We start from the raw sequence: 25562 nt of genomic DNA on the forward strand, positions 1-25562 counted from the left end.
GTAACTGACAGGGAGAAGCAAAGAACATTGGGTTAGTAATCAGCGCCTGGTCTGAAGTAGGCATTCAATTAAAAAAAATATTTTTAAAAAATAGATGAATGGATTCTAGCTCCGGCTCTGTCACGATTTACCTTAAGAGAACCTGGGCAAGTCACTTCATCACTTTGGGCCCATTTCTTCATCTGTAAAAATCCTACTTCACTGACCTCAAGTTATCATGAAGGGATTTTCACAAAAGAATCATCATCCTTGCTGGGTAACTGAGTCACAGAGAAGAGCTCAGTGGGCATCAATAATTATTGATGCCCAGACTCCACCTCTAGAGATCAGGTTTCAATTGGTCTGGGGTTGGGCCCAACTTTTGTGTATTGTGAAAGCTCCCATAGTGATTCTAAAGTGCAACCAGGGTTGAGAACAGCTGCCCAGAAGAAATCTTTTTAGATCTTTTTCCACCCTGTGGGAGAAATACCAATTGGGCAGCACTACAAGGCTTAAGATTTGACTAGACCTCCTTTGGATCTGTGGTGTGTTAGGGTCAGTCTTGTGAAATGCTATCTGGGAGTAGAGGGAGTCTGATTTTGGTTGGTAATACTCAATTTACATAGAAGTTCAATTTGGATTTGATAAAGCTGATATTTATATCCCTTCCTCAAATCTATGTCAATTTCTTAATTGATTTCAAACTCAGAGGAAGGGAAAGGGTGTGACAAAACCACACCAACAAATTTCACCAAGTCTAGTCCTACCTCACAGTGTCATGACGATTAAATAAGGTAGACTCTTGAGTATGCTTTGTAAACATAATGAGCTACCCAGATATCTACTCTTATCTAAGGTTTCCCACTAGATGTAAAGTTCTGAAGAGATGGTGCGGACAGCATCACTTTGATGCCCGTTGGCAAATTACAATGCGGTACCAATGCTGTTACTGATTTCCTGTCACATGACAGAGTATTAAAGAAAGCAGCATACTGTAGTGGAGACAGCACTGACCTGGGAATCCAGAGGCTTGGATTCAAGATTCCACCATGTGAAGTCTTTTCTTTTTAACATCTTTATTGGAGTATAATTGCTTTACAATGGTGTGTTAGTTTCTGCTCTATGACAAAGTGAACCAGTTATACGTATACATATATCCCCATATCTCCTCCCTCTTACGTCTTCCTCCCACCCTCCCTATCCCACCCCTCTAGTCCACCATGTGAAGTCTTGAACACATCTCTCTGGGCTTAAATTTTTTCATCTCTCAAACATGAGTTAACTTCAGACCTTTGACGTTTCCTTAAGCTCTAACATTCTAGGGCATGCTGATGGAACTGCTCATGAAGCTGGCAATGACTGATGTTATGAACGGGACACATCCAAGTCTTACATAGCCCCTGAAATGTTCTGGCGTCCCATGTAGTATTCTACAGAGTTAGACAAGCCATTAAAGAAGAAGTTTCTTCCAACACTTGTTCTAAGGAGAACATCCACAACAGGGCAGGTTAGGGAGCAGTTTTATTCTCAGGAAAGATCAGTTACACCCAATGTTTCTTCTCTTGTGCCCTCAAATTTCTGAGCCCATCTTCATCAAGAGGACTTCCTATACACCAACCAGGGAAGTGCTGAGCTTTTTCCATTTCAGCAATTCTGAAACATCAGCTGTTTTGCAGAGTGTGTCTTTCCTACCCACTCTGTTTACCTCAACTCATAACCAACCATGATATTCTTCCAAATTCTGGAATCTAGAAATATGTCAAGTGTTCTAGGGTCACCAAAATAATGGCACTAAATAAGTACTGCAATATCAACGTGCTCAGTTAATACTATACTATTTTGCATCAAGATTGTATGATTCTGGACTAAATGCAATAAGTAACTGACCCTCAGTAGCAACGTGACCTCACCAATTTTTTTTTAGAGTATGTATCCGTAAGTCTGTTAAGACTGGAAGCAGAAGGAACTATGGTAGAAAGGATCTGGTCTAGTTCATCTTTCATCCTTTGCATCTAGCACAGAGAGTATAAATACTAATACACGCTTAATGTATTATTCATGTATTGAAAAAATTCAATGAATAGATGAGCAATGGTATAGCAAGTAATCACGCAAAAACCAACAGTATAAGGATTTTAGATTTTTTAAGTAAATGCTTGTCAATTAAAACTAAAATACTTTTGCTTTTCCAGAATACAGAATTAGATTCCAACAAAACACTTTTAATAAAGTAAGGCACAATGTTTGATAAGGCAAAATTCACACAGACGGTTAATATTAGATCACATTCTTTTGTGTGTCCTGGGGGAAAAAAAGGAGGTATAGAATTGAAGTAGCTTAAATACTCTTTTTAGAGCATTTACCATTACAAGGTAATACATAAATTTGATGCAATAAACTATATCTTGTCCCAAAAATAAAATGTAATTGAGTCACACTGCTGAATTACATTTATTGTAACCATTGTTTTAAATATATATATATATATACCTACAGATATAGGTATTCTTAAGTCACAAGAATGCAAATACAGAAAATTAAGAAATCAGGTAATAAAAAATAATTTGACTAAAGTAAAAGTACATATATTTTTGATATCCTTTGTTGATACTTTAAAGTCCCAAACTTTATAAAAAGTTAAAATACTGGTTAAAACATTTCTCCCATTATATTTTTGTTTCTCATGAATACAAAGTGGGCTCAGAAATGCAACAGACACCAATTGCAGGCACACCATTTGCTCCATAATTGTTGTAAAGTGATTGTTGAGGTTAATAATCCTTCTCAGTAACACATCATTGTCAACCATTTAAGTTAGTTAAAGGATTCTCTTAAAACACCAGTTGTAGACAGAATTAACCAATTTAGTAATGCTTTTGTAGTACCAGCAATAGTGATGTCAAGCTTATCCCCAGTTTCTTCCCAAAACTGGAATTGAAAATAAAAGAGTTTTACCCAATTTATTCACAGCAAAAGGAAGAAAGTAACTTCTGTTGAATGCAGATAGTCTCTCCAACCATGGCTTTCTAGTATAATGGTATATAAATAATCTTCTTCATACTAACAAATTTTAATATTAACTAGATTGAATACTGTCCCTTACGATAAACTGAGACTGACCAGCAAGTGCTAGGTAAAAGTCTAGTAGCACCCAAATCAATATTACCCTGTGAGTGTTCAATAATGTGTCATGTTTGTTGTTAGTGAACTGTTATTTCCTACATCAATTCTTAGCAAATATGAACCAAGTAGAGACATAAAAAGAATGGGGATATTTACATGCAAAAATATTAAACCACACCCCCTTTTTAACCTGGTATTACAAAGAAAGCACAAAACGTGCTAGGCTTCACGGCAATAATATCTTTATATGATGCTATTAATATGAATTCGTTAGGAACTTGTCATCCCTTAGTGGTAGCAGATATATTTTCTTTATATGAACGAGAATATACTTTTTCACTGATTTTATTTCAGGGACTCTAATCCTTCTATGACAGTATGTATGATTGGGATTCCTTCTCCAAAAGCCCTAGACTCAGAGACATTAGGTCTAGTTTTAGTGGAAGGAGTCCTTCAGGATCACAGTCATTCTCCTTCAACTCAAAGCAAAGCGTCATGAGGCTGTCACACACAACTTATTAAATGACATAGTTCCCCAAACTTTGGCTCCAGCGAGGAAGATTTAAGGCACATACTTTCAAAGCGCAACTGAAGGCACTGCTACCTTTAAAAAGATCATGACTATAAAATACAAAATTGGATGCTATTAAATTCATCAGATTAATGTTATAGAGTATAGCTGCTTAATACAGGAACAGTGAAGGTCAAATACTTCTTTTCTGTACAGTGGGGATCAGAACTATGAATTCCAGGTCACGTTGCCTAAAACCTATACAGCAGCCTTTACTGTTGTTAAATGCTCAACATAACTTCAAAACTGACTATTTTGGACTAAATGGGGAGTGATAGTTATACTGTCATAATAAAATCTCTACTTTGGATGAGAATAAAGGGAGTCATTTAGGTAAAAATTAGGTATTTCTAAATAAATGCAGCTTAACTAATTTTATATACTATATATACATATTATAACTGATAAAAAGTTCTGCCCACAAAGGGTCTTATTTAGAATAACTTTTTTTTATAAATAGCTACTGCTAAAATGTTTTTTAAGATCAAACTTAATTTGCAGTAATCATTTGCTTAGTATTTTTTCTCTTTTACATAGTGAAAAGGTAAACATTAACCAAAGGTGTACCACAAATTCCAGGTTAATGAGGTATTACTTTCTCCCTTTGGAAAGAGCAAGGCTGGGTGTAAGAAAATCCAATTATTTGCTAGCCCTTCATTATGGAGGGATGTGGACAATCTCCCACTAGCAGAAACTGAAGAAATTTAGTGATAAATAGGCTTTCAGATGGTAGTTAGTGGGCCACTTAATTTCAAAACAATTCAGTATTACTTTAAAAAACTTTCTTGGCTCAGGGATCTCCTTGGGTGTCTGGTGACTTCTCTTTCCTTGCCTTTTGTGGTTTTTAAAGATTTCTTTCATTTTACACTCCAGCCATCAGCCTTTCCCTTGTCTTCTTTTGTTTAAATTGGTATTTACCATGTTTGGTAGAACTGGTCTGCAGTATTACCCTGCACTAGTGTGGACTGCTTTTAACTTTACATTAGTACAAAAATTTCTCAAGTTTGAGGTACAGTTTATAATACAAGTCTTTACTTTTACATTTGTTAACTTTAAGTTCCAAATATCAAGAATTTTAGAGTAAGAGACTCCCCCAGGAAGCATTTAGAAGTAAAATATGAACAGTAACGCTCAGATCTACCTCTACTACACAAATACAGAGAATGCTGAGAACCCTGACTAGCTTGTCCTCAGGTCAGCCAATCCCTGGCACCATGGAAGCAAAACGTTATAGTAGCTAATCTTCCTATTTCCTAAAATCCTAGGACCATTTCACCGACTCAGTTTGGTGACACTGAGAGAACTGGATTCTAGGAATAAAGATTACTAAGAATGTTCAATGTATCCATTTCAATTCCAAATATTAGCACTGAAGAATTCCATTCTAAACACATTTATGCTTTGGTTAAGTAGTTTTATCCACAGAAGTTTTGGTCACTAAAATTGTCCAAGTAGAGCAGTATCAAAAACTTACACACAAACAAGTGACTCAGCAACTAGAGAGACTTTCAATTTAAATACATAGTTAGCTATATGACTCTGGAACTGTAACTCACTTCTGGTTAATTTCTACAGTCACCAGTTATGAAAACAGGGAAGGTAGAGAAAAGAAACGGGAAAACTTAGAAATTATTAGCAGCTCAGGAAAAGCTTAGAAATTATTGGCAGCTCTTATAAAAGGTTAGGTCAAAGATAAAAAAAAAAGATAAAACTAACAGTTAAAATGTAGACTTCAGTAAAAGTCACCAAAGAGAGCTGCATACTGATCAGAGATTTTCAAATGTACATATAGAGAAGCATAACAAACATTTTGTTGAAAGACATTTTGCTGTATACAATGTATATATCTACATTACACAGCAAAGGCTAGAAACTTTCTGGTTGGATCTATTTACATCTGTAAAAGATCAATCAGTGTATCTTCTGGCAAGGTTAAGCATCTATTTACATATCTACCTGTTTATTTCACAAAGACTAACTCTTAGAAGATTACCCAAGTTGTTACTTAGATCAAACTGGTAATTAATTAGGAAGTAAACTGAGGAATTTAAGCCAGAAAAATTTGGTCCTATCAATTTATTTTACTATGAATACATTATTTTCTATGAAAATATTTTATGTATCTTACCTAAATCACTTACTTACAAAACACTTTGGGCTTGCCATTTAGGCACTGCCTAAATCATCTTTTATCTTTTATAATTCTGTAATACGCAGCCTGCTGTGGCTCAAATGGAGAAACAAAGACTTTTTATTACTTCCATTTTATGATATAATCACCCATGTACTACTCTGCTAGGCAGTAGAAAGATACTACATTACTTCTACAGACACAGTCAGAAAATTTCTGGATCAAAAGGAAAAAAGAATCTTATTACAACAGAGTGAAGGGATTCACTCTATAGCAGCGTTTCACAACTGCAGTCATGAAACTCTCATGATGTTTCATGAATTAACATATAATAAACAAACAAACTATCCTACAGTATATTTTCTTCTAAAATAAAAAATATATGTGACAAAAACCTAACATATGTACATATCATTATTATACAACTTGCTTTTAGGAAATGGTGTGCCCCAGTCACGAATGCCAGAAGTCAGAAGGGAGATCATCTGATGTTCCAATGTGTTTCTGACCTTTGTATTACTCTACAGGTAGTATTTACCAACAAACCATTACGTTATTACAGATTAGTTAGCTAACGATTGCTAATGTGTGCTATGTATTTTATTTTACAATGTCAACTTACAGTTGTACTGTTACTCAATTTTTACTGCATACTAGTTAGTAAACATTTGTCATTTCTACTGGCAATTTGTGAAACCATTTTTCTGCTGTACTTTAAGGGTATATTTAATACATTTAAAATATTTTATCAATATATTATTTTCAAAAACTACTCCATGGTTAAACTTGTTTTGGAAACTGTTCTATTGTGTAAAAACACAATGACTGCTGTGCCCAATTTTATTTCACTTGTAATGTTTCTCTAGTTTTTCTTTAAAATTAGAGGAAGTTACAGTTCAGTACACACAGGCAAAGGAGTCATACTGGACTGCTAAAACCTTTAAAATCATTTTCCCACTCCTTTAACGCAAGACATAAAGAAGTTTCCTATCTTACATCTCTTTTCTGTTAAAAGAAATCTGACAGATTTTTCCATTAAAAACTATTATTCTGGGCTTCCCTGGTGGCGCAGTGGTTGAGAGTCCACCTGCCGATGCAGGGAACACGGGCTCGTGCCCCGGTCTGGGAAGATCCCACATGCCGCGGAGCGGCTAGGCCCGTGAGCCATGGCCGCTGAGCCGGCGCGTCTGGAGCCTGTGCTCCGCAACGGGAGAGGCCACAACAGTGAGAGGCCCGCGTACCACAAAAACAAAACAAAACAAAACTATTATTCTGTCTTATGATGAACAGACTGATCAAGATCGTGGCCTCCCATTAATTATAAAAGTGATTTGTTTAAACAAAAAATGAAGTTAAGGTGGCTATGAGCTCAGATGTCAGATATACAGCTGTTTACCTAGTCCCATTAAAGCATATTTTAAAGTGTTCTGCATAGTATGTCAGGTTATAGGCTGCTCTGGTATCATTTCTTGAATAAATTTCTAAATCCTTGTTATGATTAAGGCACTATTACAGTCATTGCTGGATTATACAAGGGTAACAACAATCATATAGAACAAAGGAGCAGAAGTGAAGAGTTTTAAAACCCCACATGAAAGTTATATTCCTTACTTTACCAGTCAGTAGCTGAGAAAGGTTTAGGTCCTATGTAACCATCTGTGAGCTTATCTGAATAACTCTGTAATCTAGACATATGGGCAATACAAGAATGTAGGGCTAATCCTGTTACGGTATAGTGTTCAACCTAAACTCAAGGACAACTCTGGTAAAAATGACATCTTTGATCATTTCTATCTTCATATCAACTATCACAAGTTAACACTCATGGTTTATAATAGCACTGCTCTTCAGGATGTTCCATTCTGCTGTGTGATTCATGCAAAACTTGAGTGAAAACTGCAAACAATCAGCTAAATCTGAAACTGCCATTCAGAGTGAATTTAAAAGAATCCAAACATGGAACTGGACTCATTCCTGCTGAATGGCTAGAAACACAAAATCTTTTACACCATCTCCAACTCCGTCATGGACATTTAAGATGAAGGTACAGTTTCTAGTGAACTTCCAAGTCTATTCTCTTTTCTAACCACCTCTGCTCAGTCTTTTAGTGTTTCACACCGCCCTGCTTCCCTTTTCAACCAAGAAGAACTTTCTGCATTCTGTGTGCAGCCACACTGGCTTCATCTTCTGAGTCAGATTCGCTCTGGGATGTGGAGCTGTGAGAGGCAGAGCTGCAAGGGGAAGAGCATTCCGGTGAACACAGGTAGTGCATCAGGGGGAGACGGTATTTCCCACAGAAGTCCACAAATTTAATTTGTCTGACGCAGCAATCAAAGTAGACTCCTGGAGAGAAGAAGGAATAAGGACAAAGTAATCATTACAAAGCAAAGACCCACATTTTCTTTTTCAACCCTATCTCCAGCATTCTGAAGAAATGTCTTATAGTCTTCTCTTTTGAGAATCTTAAGCAGAGGTAGTGGCTGCTCCCATAATTGTTTATAGAAATACTGGAAGGTCTTAAGGATGGACTACAAAGAGAAGGCTAGGAGATTTATCTTAAAGAGAGCTGGCGTTAAAAGGACACTATTGGGCTTCCCTGGTGGCGCAGTGGTTGAGAGTCCGCCTGCCGATGCAGGGGACACAGGTTCGTGGCCCGGCCCGGGAAGATCCCACATGCCGTGGAGCGGCTGGGCCCGTGAACCATGGCTGCTGAGCCTGCGCGTCCGGAGCCTGTGCTCCGCAACGGGAGAGGCCACAACAGTGAGAGGCCCACGTACCGCAAAAAACAAAAAACAAACAAAAAAAGGACACTATTTACTTGGCTTGTTTTCTCTGGGTGACTTGGTGGACAGTGGTTGATGGAGATTACAGGATACCTAAAGTGCCCTTTCTCCATCCCCCAAGCCCCTCCTTGGTACTACCCTAGAGTCTTGATAATGATCTTAAAGAATTAGTTGTTATACCCAAAATTTGCAGAAAGGAGACAACTTTTAGTACCCCTGTCTTTATGTATTGGGAAGGAAAAATTAAAAGTAACAAAATGCCATCCTATTTCCACAGGGTCTAAATCTACAGCTTCAAAGCTGTTTCACTACTGATCTCACTTGACTTTCATGCAATTATATATTGCTAAGTAAACTGAAACTAGTATTCAGCTCTTTTTGAGTCCTAATTTAGTGCTCCTGAACTGTGGTCCTTCAGCTAAGTAAAAATACAGCTAGAGATGACAGGAAAGCAGAGGTTGCTGTTTCGTGGGCTTCTAGCTGCTCCTCCTACTAGATATTGCACATCTCTAATCCATGAAGGCTGTCACAATGGTTGCAGTATAACCGGAACCCCTAGACCCCTGCGTCCCATCACCTCTCTGGAGAAGAATCTCAACCTTTATACTCTACCTAGGATTCCTCTGGCACCAACTACTCTGTATATCACATAAGGGAACAAAATAAAAAGATGTGGTCCAAGCAAAGGAGAAACAATTTTTCTCCTGTTAATTTTTTTTTCTGTTACTTCTCCATTAACTTTCTAATTTTTTGATCCTGTAGTAAGTATAATTCATAGTTTAAAAAGGGAAATTCATGGTATGTTACTTCGAACAATTCAGAAAAGTAGACAGATTCAGTAAACTGATCAATCATTAACAATAAATCCCCCCAAATGAGTTAGCTTTCTGAAACAAATGGAAGTAATAAAATAATTATAGTTACCAAGAGCTAAAATAGTATAATACTATCTTGTCATCTGTAAGATCTCAGACTATACAAAGGCAATATCTCACAAAATAGAAAATTACTTTTGTTTAACTTAGAGTTCAGTAACTAGGGAATCTGAGGGGGAATTCACTTCAGATATTACAAAATTTTAAGCTAATAATTTAAAAAGTATTTTAGTTCCTAAGACAAATAACAAAGCAGTATACTAAAGAACTCATTTAAGAAAGAAAGAAACCATTTAAGAGAGAAAAGAGACTTCTTGTAGAGGTCTATTTCTAGAAAGGATAGATTCCAAGAGATTAGATACAGACTACGAAGCCTGAAGGTCTGGTGAGAGTGTTGTCTCTTGCCACTGTTAAAGCCAACTTCAGAAGGAGAGTTCACAGAGAAAATCTAAGTACTTCTAACTTGGCACGGCAGTCTCTACTTCTAAAAGTAAGTGGCCAGAAATGGCTCAGAGTAGTGTCATTTTTCTTTTTTAAACTAGTAGTATCTTTTTTACCTTTTAATATTCTTTGAGAAACTTAAATCACCTTCTCTCTGTTTAACATTATAACCGTTTTCAAGGCCTGACGGGACATCTGGGGAAAACCTCAGCTGGCTCTGATCATATTTATGCAGCATTTCCCTGGCACCTACAATTATCCTACAATAATAAAAACCTTTCTGTACCCCCATTAAATTGGATTTTTTAAAAAGTAGTCTTTTATGAGAGAGCCAAGATAGAATGACCTGCTATCATTCACCAACTCCCCTCCACACACTGGCACTTCAGGCCCTTCAAAATCTGGCCTCAATGTATCTTTTACTCTGCTCTCATTACTCCCTTAACTGTACATTTGAACCAAATTATTACTCAACCAACATTCTGCCCCATATTGTTTTGTTTCCTATTTTACTCTCTCCGTCTGAAAAGTCTTCTATCCTCAATCAAACCATATCAAAATCCAACTCATACTTCAAGAATTGTCTCATCTTTTCCAGATCTAATAAATGTGCTCTCTCCCTCCTTTGGTTTCCAACAGTATTTTGGATTCCTACTTTACACTGTCTTACATTATATTATTTGTTTAGTTCTCTCTAAATGCTCTAAACTCAAGAAATTTTGAAGCATGGATTTAAAAGAATGGAGAATTCCAGGGTACATTCTGAAACTGGCACACATTCAGCCTATTCTCGTACACCTTGAATTGTACTCTATAAAGGTACCTGACACTCAGAATGGTGAGTCTAAGAAAATGTCCTTCAAATAAATATGAAAGGTGGCCAAACATTTTAGAGACTCTTCTAAAGCAATTAGAACTGTTTATGCTTTCTTTCTGTTTCCTCTCATGTTACCAATTTACCTTACCCTATGACAGTTCCAAGAAAGATGAGACTTTCTGGGTATTTTCCCTGTGTATGAATCCTGAAGTACCATGAAAAGAAGAAATAAGGAAAGAAAGAAGAAAAGGAGGGAGGGAAGGAAGGAGGGAGGGAGGGAGGAAGGGAGGGAGGGAGGAAGGGAGGGAGGAAGGAAGGAAGGGAGGAAGGAAGGAAGGAAGGAAGGAAGGAAGGAATCCAGAGAGGGTGAAATGTCTTACTTTCTGGTAAAAGGGTGAAATAAGGCAAACAAACAAACTGCCTTTCTCTGAAAGAAGACAGCTAATTAAAACAACATTTAGATCATTAATTTAAAAGTAACTAAATGAATGGGAAACAAGGACACTGAATTAACTTACCTCCACACTTTGGGTTTGGGCAATTGCTGGCTAAACTCAAGTATCTAAGAAGATTCCCAGGAAGATCATAGGGAGTATAGGAAATATTTCGAATTTTAATGGTCCGTGCAGCTAACTCCAGGAGAGTTGGAGGATCATACGTTAAATCTCTAACAAAACGAACAACCAATGGATTTCCTCGCAAACTCAATTCTTCCAAATGAATAAGGTTGAGGATCTCTCGAGGCAGGTATGTCAGCAAGTTATTGTGAAGACTGAGGGAACGAAGTGAATGCAACCTAGAATGAATGCAATACAAAAATCAACCACCATAAGCAAGAAAACTACTCAGAAAGTTAAGGGAAGGACTCAATTTCCCCGCAAGAATGAGCAATTAAGATTAAGGTCAATGGAAGTAAAATTAAAAGGTGCTGAAACTAAATTAGAGCCCATACTTGTATATGTCATGAAGAGAGCTTAAAATACTTAAGAGAGTATTCTGATGTGTTAGCTGATTTAAATGCTAGATTTAAAGGTGTTTTTTTTTGGCATGCTTTATCATTCAGATACCTAAAAAAGGAAAGATTTCAAATGCAACAGGAATAAAGATCCTTCACATTGTCTCATTAGGATAGGAATGCTTCATATCAAATATAAATCAATAAAATCCCATAAAACCTTGGGGAATCTATGCCAAAGTAATACTCTATTTTTGATTACAGAAAAGAGGCTCAACAACTATGGAAAACAGTATGGAGGTTCCTCAAAAAACTAAAAATAGAGTTGCCATATGACCCAACAATCACACTCCTGAACATATATTCAGACAAAACTATAATTCAAAAAGATACATGCACCTCTATGTTCATAGTAGCACTATTTGCAATAGCCAAGACATGGAAACAACCTAAATGTCCATCGACAGATGACTGGATAAAGAAGATGTGGTATATATACACAATGGAATACTACTCAGCCCTATAAAAAAATGAAATAATGCCATTTGCAGCAACATGGATGGATCTGGACATTATCATACTAAGTGAAGTAAGACAAACAGAAAGACAAACACCATATGATATCACTTATATGTGGAATCTAAAATACGACACAAATGAACCTATCTACAGAACAGAAACAGACTCACAGACTCACAGAGAACAGACTTCTGGTTGCCAAGGGGAAGGAGGGGTGAGGGAGGGAAGGATTGGGAGTTTGGGATTAGCAGATGTAAACTATTATATATAGGATGGATAAACAACAAAGTCATACTGTATAGCACAGGGAGCTATATTCAATATTCTGTGATAAACCATAACAGAATAGAATATGAAAAAAAGTATGTATGTATAACTGAATCACTTTACTGTACAGCAGAAATTAATACAACATTGTAAATCAACTATACGTCAATAAAATTTTAAAAAGATAATAAAAAAAAGAAAAGAGGCTCAACGATTTTGAGGAATATATCAGAGCATCTAAAAGTAAAATTAAAAATAAGCCACCCAATTCATAACACACCTCAGAACTTTCATTCTCATGTATCATTTACTTTGAGAACACTTAATTCTTTTCCACATACAAATCATGTGGGTGAATGCAGGATGATAATTCCTAAGCATGTATCTCTGTGTGTACATAAACTGCCTGAAAATACTCACTGTGAAAGCTGAGGAGGCACACTTTGGATTTTGTTGTCACATAATACCAAGTAATTTAGAGAAGGCAAATTTCCTAATTCTGGCGGGATTTCTTTGATGAAGTTTCCTCCAAGATATAAACACTCTAAACTGCAAAAATAAATGAAAAAAACAAAAAAGCCAAAATTTGAACAAGTACCCCATTATCTTTATTACAGTGAACATATATCGTTTATTCATTCCGCAAATGTTTTACTCAGGCTTTCTATGTGCTATACAGTCTCTGGAGGAATAATGCAATCTTCAGGGAGCTTATATTATAGGTAAGCAGACAAGACACACCACATTTATAATTAAATGCAAAACAAGATCCCAAATAAGCATAACATGATTAAAATACCAAAATAAGCAGAACAATCCATAAATGATACAGGAGTTTAAAAAGTAGAGAAATTTTAAAAAAAGACATTAGTTCTGATTGGAAAGGCTCCCAAAAGTGTTGTGATTTCAGCTGCACTATGAATTTAGCCCATTTAGGGTAGGAGGAAAGAGGACCTTCAGGTCGGAAGAAGGGTTTTTATGGGATAATGAGTATACCTTTTAACACATAAGAAGAGAATTCATGTTGAGGAACCCAGAGATACAGCTGGATAAAGGCCAAATTACAGGAGCCCTGTATTCGCGCTGGTGGGTTTGGATTCAATGCATTACTAGGCAATGGGAAGGGGAAAACCACTAGCTTTTTTTTGAAGAGTGGAAAAACACAGCTCAAATTTATGTTTCTTCTTTGCTCTTATTATGGCAAATGCAGTCTTTAAGAGGCTAACTAAATTATGTAAAACTGACCACTATTATGAAATTAAAGTTCTAGATAATTATCCAGTTTTCTAATAATAAGTTAACATTTTAGACATAGCATATATTGCACCAAAATGTACTGCTGCTCCTTGTGGTGATGACTGTAGAAAGACTCTCTCCAAAAGATTTTTTCAGTTGATGGGGGGGTGGCAGAATCAGTTCTTACTATATAAATATCAATGAAATGTATACATATAGATCTTTCCCATAACTATGTTACTTTTGTCTTCCTGTTAAATCTGCTCAGTAGACATTATCATTCTTTTAAGACACCTTTAAATGTAGGGAAAAACAGCCTACTAAACTGTTACCCAAACTTCCAGGATAAGAATTAACTGGGATACTTTTAAAGCTACAAAATCTAGGCCCTGCTCAGATCCAGTAAATCAGAGTTCCAGGGGAAGGGCCTGAGAAGTGGCAGATTTTAGGGTACAAGCTGTAATGTTAAAAGAAAAAGCCAAATTACCCTGCAGAGTTATAGCTAATTACAATCCACAATTAGCATTTAAGAGCACTCTTTACCCTACAGCCCTGCCAACACTTAATATCATCACCTGCTTTAACGTTTTTATTCTACTTTTTACTATTTAGCTGGTGTGAAAAATGATACCATTCTGTACCAGTAATCTCTAATTATTAGTGACGTTTAGCATCTTTTTATGTTTTGACCATTCGTACATCTTTAGAGAACTGCGTTTCTATCCTTTACCCATTTTTCTCATGGGTTATATGGCTTTCTCTTAGCTTGTTGAGAGCTTTGTTGTTGTTAAACATATGTTCTGCATAACCTTGTTCCTCTGTGGTCTAGAGCACGGTCTATTTTTGTTCACATTTTATATGTGTAAAAAGAATGTGCAGTTATTAGGATTGAGCTTGTTAGCTGTGCAATTCAAATTTTTTATAGTGTCTCATTATTTCACCTTCTTACTCTGGTGGTTAGTTTCCTACCTGAACCATGGTTTTCCCTTTATAGTTCTGTCAATTTTTGCTCTCTTTCTCCTCAAAATATGGAAGCTATATTGAAGATACATTCAGGTTCATGATGGTTAAAACTTCTTGTTGCATCTTTCCTTAATTCACATGAAGCATTTCTCATTCTTCCTTCTAACCCATTTTGCCGTAAAATCTATCGCCTCTGATTATCAATACTGCCTACCTGTTTTTGTTAGTATTTATTTAATCCTAGCCCCACCATTTACCAGTACGAGAACTTGGGCCCATTACTAAATCTCATTATGCCCCAGTTTCCTCTTCTTTAAAATTGAATAACATTACTATATATCATATAGGCAATAAATATGAACTAGGCACCGACCATGTGCCAGGCACTATTCCAGGGAATATAATGTAAATAAGACCAAGTTCTTGACCTTAAGAAGCCTACATTTTAGTGAGAGAGACAGTAAGTCAATGAATGTATATATATTATGCCAGATAGCTTTAAGTGCTACAAAGGAAAACAGGTAATCAGATGTTGATGGAAGTGATACGGTAGATAGGGTGGTCAGAAAAGGTTTCTCTTAGGAGATGACACTTTAACAGAGATCTGAATGGAATGACTGAGTGAGTACAAATCCCTGCAGTGGAAAAAAGCTTGGTGTGCTGTGAAAGAGCAACACAGCCAGTGTGGGTACATCAGGGTGACAGAGGTGGGGAGAGTGGTGGTCAGAGAAGTCAGAAAGGTAGCCTGGGAAAGCCAGATCACAGAGGGCCCTTCAGGCCTTAGCAAGGATTCTGAATTTATCCTGGGTAGAAGGGGTTTGAACAAAGGCCAGTTGTGTAACTTGACTTACACTTTAGAAGGATCACTTTGGTTATTGTTTGGAAAACAGCAGGAGAAGTGGCAGGGACAGGCGAGTGCAATGGGAGGAGTGGAAGCAGGAAGACCAGACTGGAGCCTAAGGCAGTTGAATCCAGGTATGAAATGATAGAGATTTGCTTCGTACATCTTTTTCTACACCTTAACTTTAAACACATTGGGGTATTTCTATTTTAAGTGTAACTCTTGCAAACAGTGCACAACCTGATTGTTGATATATTTGCACTTGTGTTTTCTTTACCATGGTATATCTCAATATCTTTTTCTCTTCTGTCTGCCTTCTGTTGTGTTCATCAAGTTTCCTTTTGTCCCACTCCATTATTTTGAACTGCACATGCTACATGTATTTTGCTAGTAGTTGCCCCTTCAATTTCCTTTGCTCTCCCTCTCACTCCCAAATATACAACCATGCTCACTTCTCTGTCATCTTCATATCATCATCCAGGATTAGTTCTACCTTGATTTGAAAATAAATTGTAACTTATTTATTCCCAATCAATAATTACTCAGTCATCAATATGTTTTACCAATTTCTCTGCTCACCACTGTTCTGGGCACTTGCTATTTCTTTTAAAGTTCATTTTTCTTGGAGTACAGCCTGTAGAAGTTCTTTCAGTAAGGACTCACAGTTGTTAATGTTTGAGTCCTTTGTCTCTGATGTTCTTATTTTTTCCCTTCACACCTGAGTAATAGCTTGGCTGGGCATAAAATTCTAGGTTGACAGTTGCTTTTCCTTACCAGGAGGAAGATACTGTTCTACTATCTTATTACAGCCCATATTCCTTTGTAGGTAATCTGTTTTTTTTCTTATTAGGAATTTTTAGGGTCTTTTTTCTTTATCCTTCTTGTTCTACAGTTTTATTATGATGTGTCAAGATACCAGTTCAGAGTGCTCTCTTTCTTTAATCATGGGAAATTCTCAGCTACTATTACTTCTGGCATTGCCTTTCCTACATTCTCTCTATTCTCTTTCTGGAATTCCTAGCAAACAGCACTTTGAACTTCAGAGTCTATTTTCCATTTCTCTTAACATTTCTTTCATACGTTCCGTTTCTTTATTTTTTTGTGCTGCATTCCAGAATGCCTCAGTAAGATCTTTTAGCTTACTGATTCACTACGCATCAGCTGACTCCAGTCTACCATTCAGCCTACTGAGTTCCTAATTATATATTTTTATTTCTAGAAATTCCGATTGGGGTTTTCATAGTTGTCAGTTTTAAAACTTCTTATTCTTCTTTCACTGATGAAGTTCCCTCCTTTATCTCTCTGAAGTTAGGAAACAACTTATTTTAAAGTCCTTTACAGATGGCCTTTATACATAGTTTCTCAGATACAATTTCTTCCATTTGTTGACTTTCTTATCTGTATTTCATAATCTCAGCCTTCCTTGATGTGTGGTGATTCAAAAAGCCAATTTGAATCTGAAGTTTTGTCATTCTAAAAATATATTAATGAAAAAAAATAAAAAAATATTAATGCTACTCTCTATTTCTTATTGTGTAACTCTTTTCAAGACTGCATTTCTCTCTTTAGATTTACAATGCTCAGTAAAAGTAAGCAGAACACTTAACCCTGATAGGCTATTTTTTTCTCCTTTAAGGATTACCTTGTGGCAAAAATCAATGGTCTGGATACAAAACTGAATTCCCCTACATATAAGTGTTTAAACACTGGTGAAAAAGGTTCCTAGGCAGGATTTTTTGAGCTTACAGATTATAAGTTACTGCTCAGTTACTGAGAAATTTCTATTTTTCAATGATGAGAGCTACTAGAACAGAATAGAAGAGAGTAGAAAAGAATATTTGGAGTCCAAAACAGAAACTTCTCTGGAAAAAAAACAATTTTAATGAGACAGTTGGGAAAAATTTTTAGCAAACTTGGAAGTTCTTTTATAAAGGATTCAATAGTTACATAACAACTTGCAATTTAGTCTAGTGAGGGAGAAAAGAAAAGAAAGTGATGAAAGGGAAGAGTGAGTCTGAGAGCAAATATAAATATTGCCCTTCCTATATGGTTAAGTCAGGAACCAAGAGAAATTAGTGTCTGGTGGTCAGTCACTACTCAATGTCTTCTCTCAGTGTTTTGGAGTTGGTGGGGAGGTAAACAGACAGAAAGGACGCCAAACCTTAGTTGTTACTGTGACTTTGGCAGAGAAAGATCTGATGTTTTAAAATATAACCAAGTTCATGACTTCAAAACCATATAAATCTCTTTTGCAGCTGATGGGTATCATTAATTAGAGTATACAACCAGCATATTCAATTTACATTTTCAGGCTTATGTACCACTTTGAAACTCAAATAATTTCCAAAGTTCTTGGACTTAAAGCCTTTCAATGATTTGTGGGAACTAAATTTCTAAAACACACTCTACTGTTTCCAAACACGCTTTTCTATAAGGAGAAATGAAACTATTGTTGAATTTAAAGCAAAACCGTAGTGTTTAAAAGTTCTTGTATTTGTCAAAATTACACCTGTTAATCAGACGTGAAACAATTCTATTCTTTTGATGTTTGACAAATACAAAAAACATGAAAATCATTCACAAAATTTAGAGAATTCTTCCTTTCTTTTTTGTCTAAGGTTAACAGACCAACCTTAAATTTGTTTCCTGAAAAGTATCTCACCTCTCCAATCCTTAGGGATACTGAAGTGGGTACCCTTCCTATAGGAAGGGCCAGTGACCCACTGGAAAAATACACTAGGGTCCACTTAGTGCCAATCAACTTAACCACAGGTGTAAGTAGGAAATGTTTTGCTTCTCCACCCAAACAAAAATGACATTCAATATAACAAAAATATACATTAGTCCCATGTTATGATTGGTTAAAGGGAGATGGAATTAAAGTGAGACAGGTTTGTACCTAAAGAGGCAGAAAATAGAAAATAAGAGAAACACAGAAAGATAAGAACCATACGTCTGTGGATAAAGAAAGTAGTTTTCTTGAGACAGCATCCCCATACTAAATCATTTTCAAATATACTCACTACAGGATTTTAAAGTCCGTTATATGTTCAAAAGTAGAAGCACAAATGGAGGAATCATCTCTTGGTTCTTGCCCCAGACTAAGGCATTGAAAGAAGTCAGAAGGAAGAATTGAGAGCCAGAGAAAAACTCAATATGACTCTAAATGGCGAAAAGAGTTTTTATTTAAACTTTACTGCTGCATTCTATTTATCATCTGGTTAGGTCGTCTCTTTTGTAAGATATCAACCTATTGCACACTAGCTTCAAAACAGTCCAGGACATTAATATTTAGCTTTTATTTCCATCACAATTCTCATATCTTTAATTTCTAAAACCACATCAGGCAGACAGTGAAAGAGGCATCATGAACAGAAAAAGGAAGGAAATCTTTTCTTACCTGAGAAGAAAAGACTGTGGGGAATGGAGCCAACGAAACTCACTTGTGCTCAAACCTACTCTCCCAGTGTCTAGCATCCTGGATGCCAAAGAATCCTGGAGCTTTTGTTTTCTTTAACAAAGTCTATTACCCGTTGGGTGATAAGTTATTAAGCTCTTTCTCAGTTAATGTCTGAGCTAGTTGAGAGGAATAAAAGTTAAGAGTTCAGAAAAAGAAACAGGTCAAAATATGAATTACACCTACTTTTTCCAACACTGTAAGACAAAACCAATTTTGTCCATCTACTAGCAAGTTATTATACCTACTTGTTGAAGAAGAACCTCATATTTTGATGGAAAGAATCTACACCCACAACCTCATGATTCACACTGAGCCTAATTTACTCCAGGGGAATGAAGTTAATCATAAAAATAAGATTTTCACCATCTACTTATTTGTTATACTTTAAAATCATCTTTCAAAAACCACTTTTCAAAAATTTTATCACCAGGGAAAAGGATCAACAGAATACAGAAAATATACATGAAAATACCCTGCTAAATCTGGAGGATCAAATACACCAATTAAGCTAGGAGTATTTATTTGTTATTCCCTCCTGGAAGGATGGAGGGTGGGGAGAAAGGGGACCTCTATATGGATTATATACTCTGCATTATTTTTTAAACTTCCGTTAAAGAGGGTAGATAGATTCCAAATGCCCAGAAACACCTCACTTGGTTTTAAAAGCAACATGGCATAGTAAACAATATACATCAATGTTACCAATGAGGTCTAGGGAGTCCACATATATTCTAAGAGAAGAAGGTGTTCCTGGGCAGGTACCTTAGGGTTTGAGTAACTGAACCTCTACCTCTACATTTTTGAAGCTTTAATGTATTATTTTAGTAGTAAGTAGTAAGCAGCCTTTGAGGGTTGAAGCACATGAATCTCCCTGTCGCTATCTGGCCTCAAGCAAGTCACTGATACTAAATCTCAGTTTCTTCATCTGTAAAAAGAAGAGGGTGACTCAGGCCAATTGCCTAGGCTGTCTCTACTTCTAAGAGTATATTCCTGCATGACCCTTTCAGCCTACATTCAACTAGAGTTTATATTTGGAGCATATAACCTAAACCTTTACTGATTCTTATCAGTAAAGAGAACTACAGCAGACACCTGAAGAATGAAAACAATGACATAAAAAAGCCTACATACAATTGGAGACAAAGGTACAATGTCCAAAAACCACGGTAAACAGCCCAGAAAATCAGATCAATCAGGAAAATGGCTTTAGCCAATCCTCCTGATCACATATTCAACAGAACAGAAGTCAGAAGAATTAGGTTCTAGCCCTTACTCTGTCACTGTGGAAAATTCATGGGTTTGAAGTCAGAGATCCAGTTTGATCCAAAGGTCAAATCCAGTTCTACCACTCATTGGCTTTGTGATCTTAAGACTTTACTTCTTAGGGCTTCAGTTTCTTCTTCTCATGTCACAGAGTCATTGTGAAAATTAAAAAGCATATTTAGAGGACCTACCACAGGGCTTACTGCATTGTAAGGATTCAATAAATGAGATTTTTGCCTACCTTTCTACCCATGTGATGGTAATATTTGCTCTAAGTTTTTCTTAGTACATTAAAAAAATTCAAATGAGAATGCTGGAATTAACATCAAAATTAGAAGGAACTAAGGCTTGACAATTTTACATCTAAATCTCTCTCCAACCCTTCTATCAATATTTCTTACTATCTCTCCTAGCATCACCCTGGTATAAGCTACCATCATCTCTCATTCTACTAGAATAGCCTCCTTCCATCCAGCCTTCAAAATGTCTTCTCATCTCTCCACCTGCTCCCCGCTCCATTCTTGCACAGCAACAAGACAGATGTGCTTTTTAAAAACTCTTCCATGCGTACTTAGAATAAAATTCAAGCTTTACCATGGCCTTCAAGATATGACATGGCCTGGGATCTGGTCCAAATTTATATTTGCCACTTTCCCTGTTGGTCACTTCCTCACTATGCTCTAGTACAATGTCCTCCTTTCAAAATTTTGGCCTTCAGTCCTTCTTGTCTCTGGGTTTTCATGCATGCTGTTCCTTCAATCTGGACTGATCCCATCCCACCCTCTCCTGGTTAATTCTTACTCTTCCTTTAAAAGTTCAATTCAAATGTTATTTGCTCAAAGACCAAACTAAGTTACTTTGTTTCAAGGCACTCTGTACTTCTTCACAGAACTTATAACAACTGTAATTAAATAATGAAGTTAACAGGTGTTTAATGTCTCCTCTGTTAGAATGCTCCATGAGGGCAGGATCCTGTTCACCACTGTATCCCCACCCCAGCACCTAGGACAGTGCCTGACACTGGGTAGGTACTCAATAAAAATCTGTTGGTGAGTAAACAAAGGGACATCTTGTCCAAATGCCTCATTTAGCTGATTAGGAAGCTGTAGTCAGGATATGTTAAAGTGACTTGCATAAGGCTGGGACACCAAGAGTTCTTTTTTTTTTTTAACAATAATAAACATTTATTTAGTGCTTATTACATGTCAAGCATAGATTTAGGCTCATTACTTTTTTTTTAACATCTTTATTGGAGTATAATTGCTTTAAAATGGTATGTTAGTTTCTGCTTTATAACAAAGTGAATCAGTTATACATATACATATGTTCCCATATCTCTTCCCTCTTGCGTCTCCCTCCCTCCCACCCTCCCTATTCCACCCCTCTAGGTGGTCACAAAGCACGGAGCTGATCTCCCTGTGCTATGTGGCTGCTTCCCACTTGCTATCTATTTTACATCTGGTAGTGTATATATGTCCATGCCACTCTCTCACTTTGTCCCAGCTTACCCTTCCCCCTCCCCATATCCTCAAGTCCATTCTCTAGTAGGTCTGTGTCTTTACTCCCGTCTTGCCCCTAGGTTCTTCAAGACCTTTTTTTTTTTGTTTTTTTTTAGATTCCATATATATGTGTTAGCATACGGTATTTGTTTTCTCGTTCTAACTTACTTCACTCTGTATGACAGACTCTAGGTCCATCCACCTCATTACAAATAACTCAATTCGTTTCTTTTTATGGCTGAGTAATATTCCATTGTATATATGTGCCACATCTTCTTTATCCATTTATATGTTGATGGACACTTAGGTTGCTTCCATGTCCTGGCTATTGTAAACAGAGCTGCAATGAACATTTTGGTACATGACTCTCTTTGAATTATGGTTTTCTCAGGGTATACGCCCAGTAGTGGGAATGCTGGGTCATATGGTAGTTCTATTTTTAGTTTTTTAAGGAACCTCCATACTGTTCTCCATAGTGGCTGTATCAATTTACATTCCCACCAACAGTGCAAGAGGGTTCCCTTTTCTCCACACCCTCTCCAGCATTTACTGTTTGTAGATTTTTTGATGATGGCCATTCTGACCTGTGTGAGATGATATCTCATTGTAGTTTTGATTTGCATTTCTCTAATGATTAATGATATTGAGCATTCTTTCATGTGTTTGTTGGCAATCTGTATATCTTCTTTGGAGAAATGTCTATTTAGGTCTTCTGCCCATTTTTTGATTGGGTTGTTTTTTTGATATTGAGCTGCATAAGCTGCTTGTAAATTCTGTAGATTAATCCTTTGTTAGTTGCTTCATTTGCAAATATTTTCTCCCATTCTGAGGGTTGTCTTTTTGTCTTGTTTATGGTTTCCTTTGCTCTTATTCTCAGGTCAATGTTCTTTTCACTACACTTAACTCTGAGGTCCCTTTCAGCTCTAATATTCTGTTATCTCAGAAAATTCAATAAAGGATGTGAAAATATTTTACAGATAGAAAATTCTTTTTTTTCACTTTGGACAATACACTTGCTCTTACTTTATTTCTCACTCCCCTACAGGGCACCTTTAGGGGACTTTTGTTACCCTGCTTCTCTGCTTCCTTCTTCCATTTAATTCAACATATATTTACCGAACAATCTAGTAGATGAGGCAGATCTGTAGGCAATAATTATAATCAATAAGTGCAATGGCAGAGTGAATGAGGTACAGAAGAAGTACAGTTTAGACAATAATTAACTGTTGTCCAAGAAGCAGTAAAGAAAGGAAACAAAGAAATGACCCTCAAAACAGGTTTTGAAGGATGAACACGAGTTTGCCAGATGCAAGCAACATTCCAGAGAAAGGGAACAGCAACACAGAGGCATTGTATCCATTCAACACATATTTAGTCAGTGCTTACAAGGTGCCGGTAAAGTGCACAGCTCAGTGAATTCCACAAATAGTTTTGCTGGTATCGATACAGAAAAGATGGAGCAGGAAATGTAGTGGAAAGCAAGGATCAGATCGGAGTACCTTGTCTGTCACGCTACAAGACATAAATTTGATCTACAGGCATGGAAAACCACCCAAGACTTCGGAGCAAGGAAGGAACCTTCGGAGCAATGTTGCAAGAGGCAACCTCAGATTTACATTTGTTTGAGTATGTACTCAGTTGGGATCACTCCCCCAGACCCCAGAAGACGACAGAAAAGCTGCCTGGAAGATCTGCACAGGGCAAACACAACAAACCAAATGCTGTCACGACCACGATCTTATTAGATCTTCACTACAACTCCCTGAGTTTGCAGGGCAATACTCACAGCCAAAGAGTTGAAGAAGAGCCTAGACTAAGACAGGTACGTGACAACCGAACGGCGCCCGAAGACCTGGCGCGGGGCCCCGGGGCTCCCGGACACCGCCCCGGGCCTCCCTACTCTCAGGCAGGCACCCGCTCACCTCCTCAAGTTCTCGATCTCGGCTGGGATGTTCTGAAGCTGGTTGCCACCGAGGCTGAGGGTGTGCAGCGCGCGCAGGTCCAGCAGCGAGGCTGGAACCTCTTGGAAGCAGTTCCCGCTAAGGTTGAGCACGTGGAGGCTGCGGCAGAGCGGCGACTGGGCCAGGCCCTTGGGCAGCGAGCCGGGCCCGCCGAGCCGGTTGTTCTTGGCCAGCAGCGTGCGCAGGCCGCGCAGCGCCAGCAGCTCCGGCCCCAACGCGGTCAACGCGTTGCCGCTCACGTCCAACAGCTGGAGGTGCGGAAAGCCGCTGCCCAGCGCCCGCGGCAGCGACACCAGACGGTTGTGCGGCAGCAGCAGCCGCAGCAGCGCCTCCCGCGCGCCGCGCCGCTCCTCGCCCCGCGCCTCCAGCTCCGACTCCAGGGTCTCGGGGGACACGCTGAGGCGGGACAAGTTCAGTTCGGACTCCCCGGCCGTGGCCACCACCGCTCCGGCCTCCTCCATCCCGGCCGCCACAGAGCGCCGCGCGCTACCCACAGGCCGGGAGCTCCGCGGCGCCCCGGAACCTGAACCAAGCGCTGCGTCGGAAGTGGCGCGGATGGGCGGACGCGCGGACGCGCGCGCGCTAAGCCCGCGCGCGCCCGCCGAGTCACGCGACGCGAGGCGGCGGGGTGCGCGCGCCGCTCGGGGGCCGGGCTGCGCCGCTCGGGGGCTGGGCTCCGCTTCACGCGGACCGCGGCGCGGACCGGGCTTGCCGGCGGGGGCGGAGACCAGGCGGCCCCCAGTTACCCTCTGAACGCGGCCGGGTTTGGGTAGCCGCGGCTTATGGTCCCTGAAGTCTGGTGACCTGTCCCCGGAGTCCAGGACCGCCTCGGTAAACAGCCCGAGGACAGTTTTGCTATTTGGTGTTGAGAATTCGCGCGTCACGGTGCCCCGCCCTCTTGGTTTCCAGTTTAGGAGTGGGGCCCCTGGTCTGAGGGATTAAGCAAGAACACAGGAATTTAGTGGTGATTCAGCTCCATGACAGCAAGCCCCAGGAATTTCAAGTCCCGGGATTAACCAAGCCGACTTTGAAGTGCGAAGGCAGCTGGACTAGAAATCAGAACTCTTGGATCTTACCTCGGGTTCAGCTGTTAAATAGCCTTGTTTCCTCAGATATGGGATATGATTTCAGTTTCTCCATCCATAAAATATGTATAATCGTTGCCCTGCTTGCCCTACAGCATTTTTTTTAAAAAACCGTTTTAAAAGGAGGTGTCAAATAAGGACGTTTCGCCATTTTAGCTGTAGAAGCACTTCTGTGGTTTTTTGGTTTGTTTTAGTGGCTAGAAATGAATTTGGGGGCCATGGAGAAGTTTTTGTTAATTTGAGATAGCTCAGATTAATTGATCAGTTTAAGAAGGCAGAAAGCATTGAGATTTTAGTTCAGGTTAAAACTACAATGTAACTGGGAAAATCCACACTCTGGCTTTAACTCAGTACTTCTAATTAACATATTTTTTGCCTTGCCCTAAATTCAGTCTTTTCTGAAATTACTTTTTATAATGTTGAAAAGTCATTAATAGAAATGAAAATATTCAGCGTATTTTTTACAAAGTCATGCACAAAAACGTTAAAAGATTGTGTATAACCGATGCCATTAAATTGCCTTCTTCCTAAAAAGGAGGATAAAGTATCTTTTTTCTTTCCAGTTAGTGTGAGAAACTTTATGCTTCTTACCGCCCCCCACCCCCTGCCAAACTTCACCTTAATTTCTGATTGAGTTATAGCTGTGGGAGGTTACACATTGTGAGTTTAAACCAGGGATGGAATGTTTTTAAAACCGCTGGAGTGTCCTGAATTTGAAGACTGTTTTGAAAGGGCCCTTTTAAAAATGAGACCTTCCTTATTTTGGATCAAGATTACATTCTGGCAGGAACCT

General features: G+C 38.2%; 1 protein-coding gene across 1 annotated transcript; it reads right to left on the bottom strand.

The window, feature by feature from the left end:
• Positions 1-2139: 2139 nt before the first annotated feature.
• LRRC58 (leucine rich repeat containing 58) lies at positions 2140-24212 on the bottom strand. The gene is made up of 4 exons (XM_082840331.1): positions 23646-24212; positions 12882-13010; positions 11239-11516; positions 2140-8147 (listed from the first exon to the last, which is right to left on the bottom strand). The coding sequence occupies exons 1-4, from the start codon at positions 24143-24145 to the stop codon at positions 7939-7941; spliced, it is 1116 nt and encodes a 371-aa protein (XP_082696457.1). The 5' UTR covers positions 24146-24212; the 3' UTR covers positions 2140-7938.
• Between the last annotated feature and the right edge of the window lie 1350 nt (positions 24213-25562).

Source organism: Leucopleurus acutus (assembly GCF_964270905.1).
Source record: "Leucopleurus acutus genome assembly, chromosome: 5".
Taxonomy (NCBI): domain Eukaryota; kingdom Metazoa; phylum Chordata; class Mammalia; order Artiodactyla; family Delphinidae; genus Leucopleurus; species Leucopleurus acutus.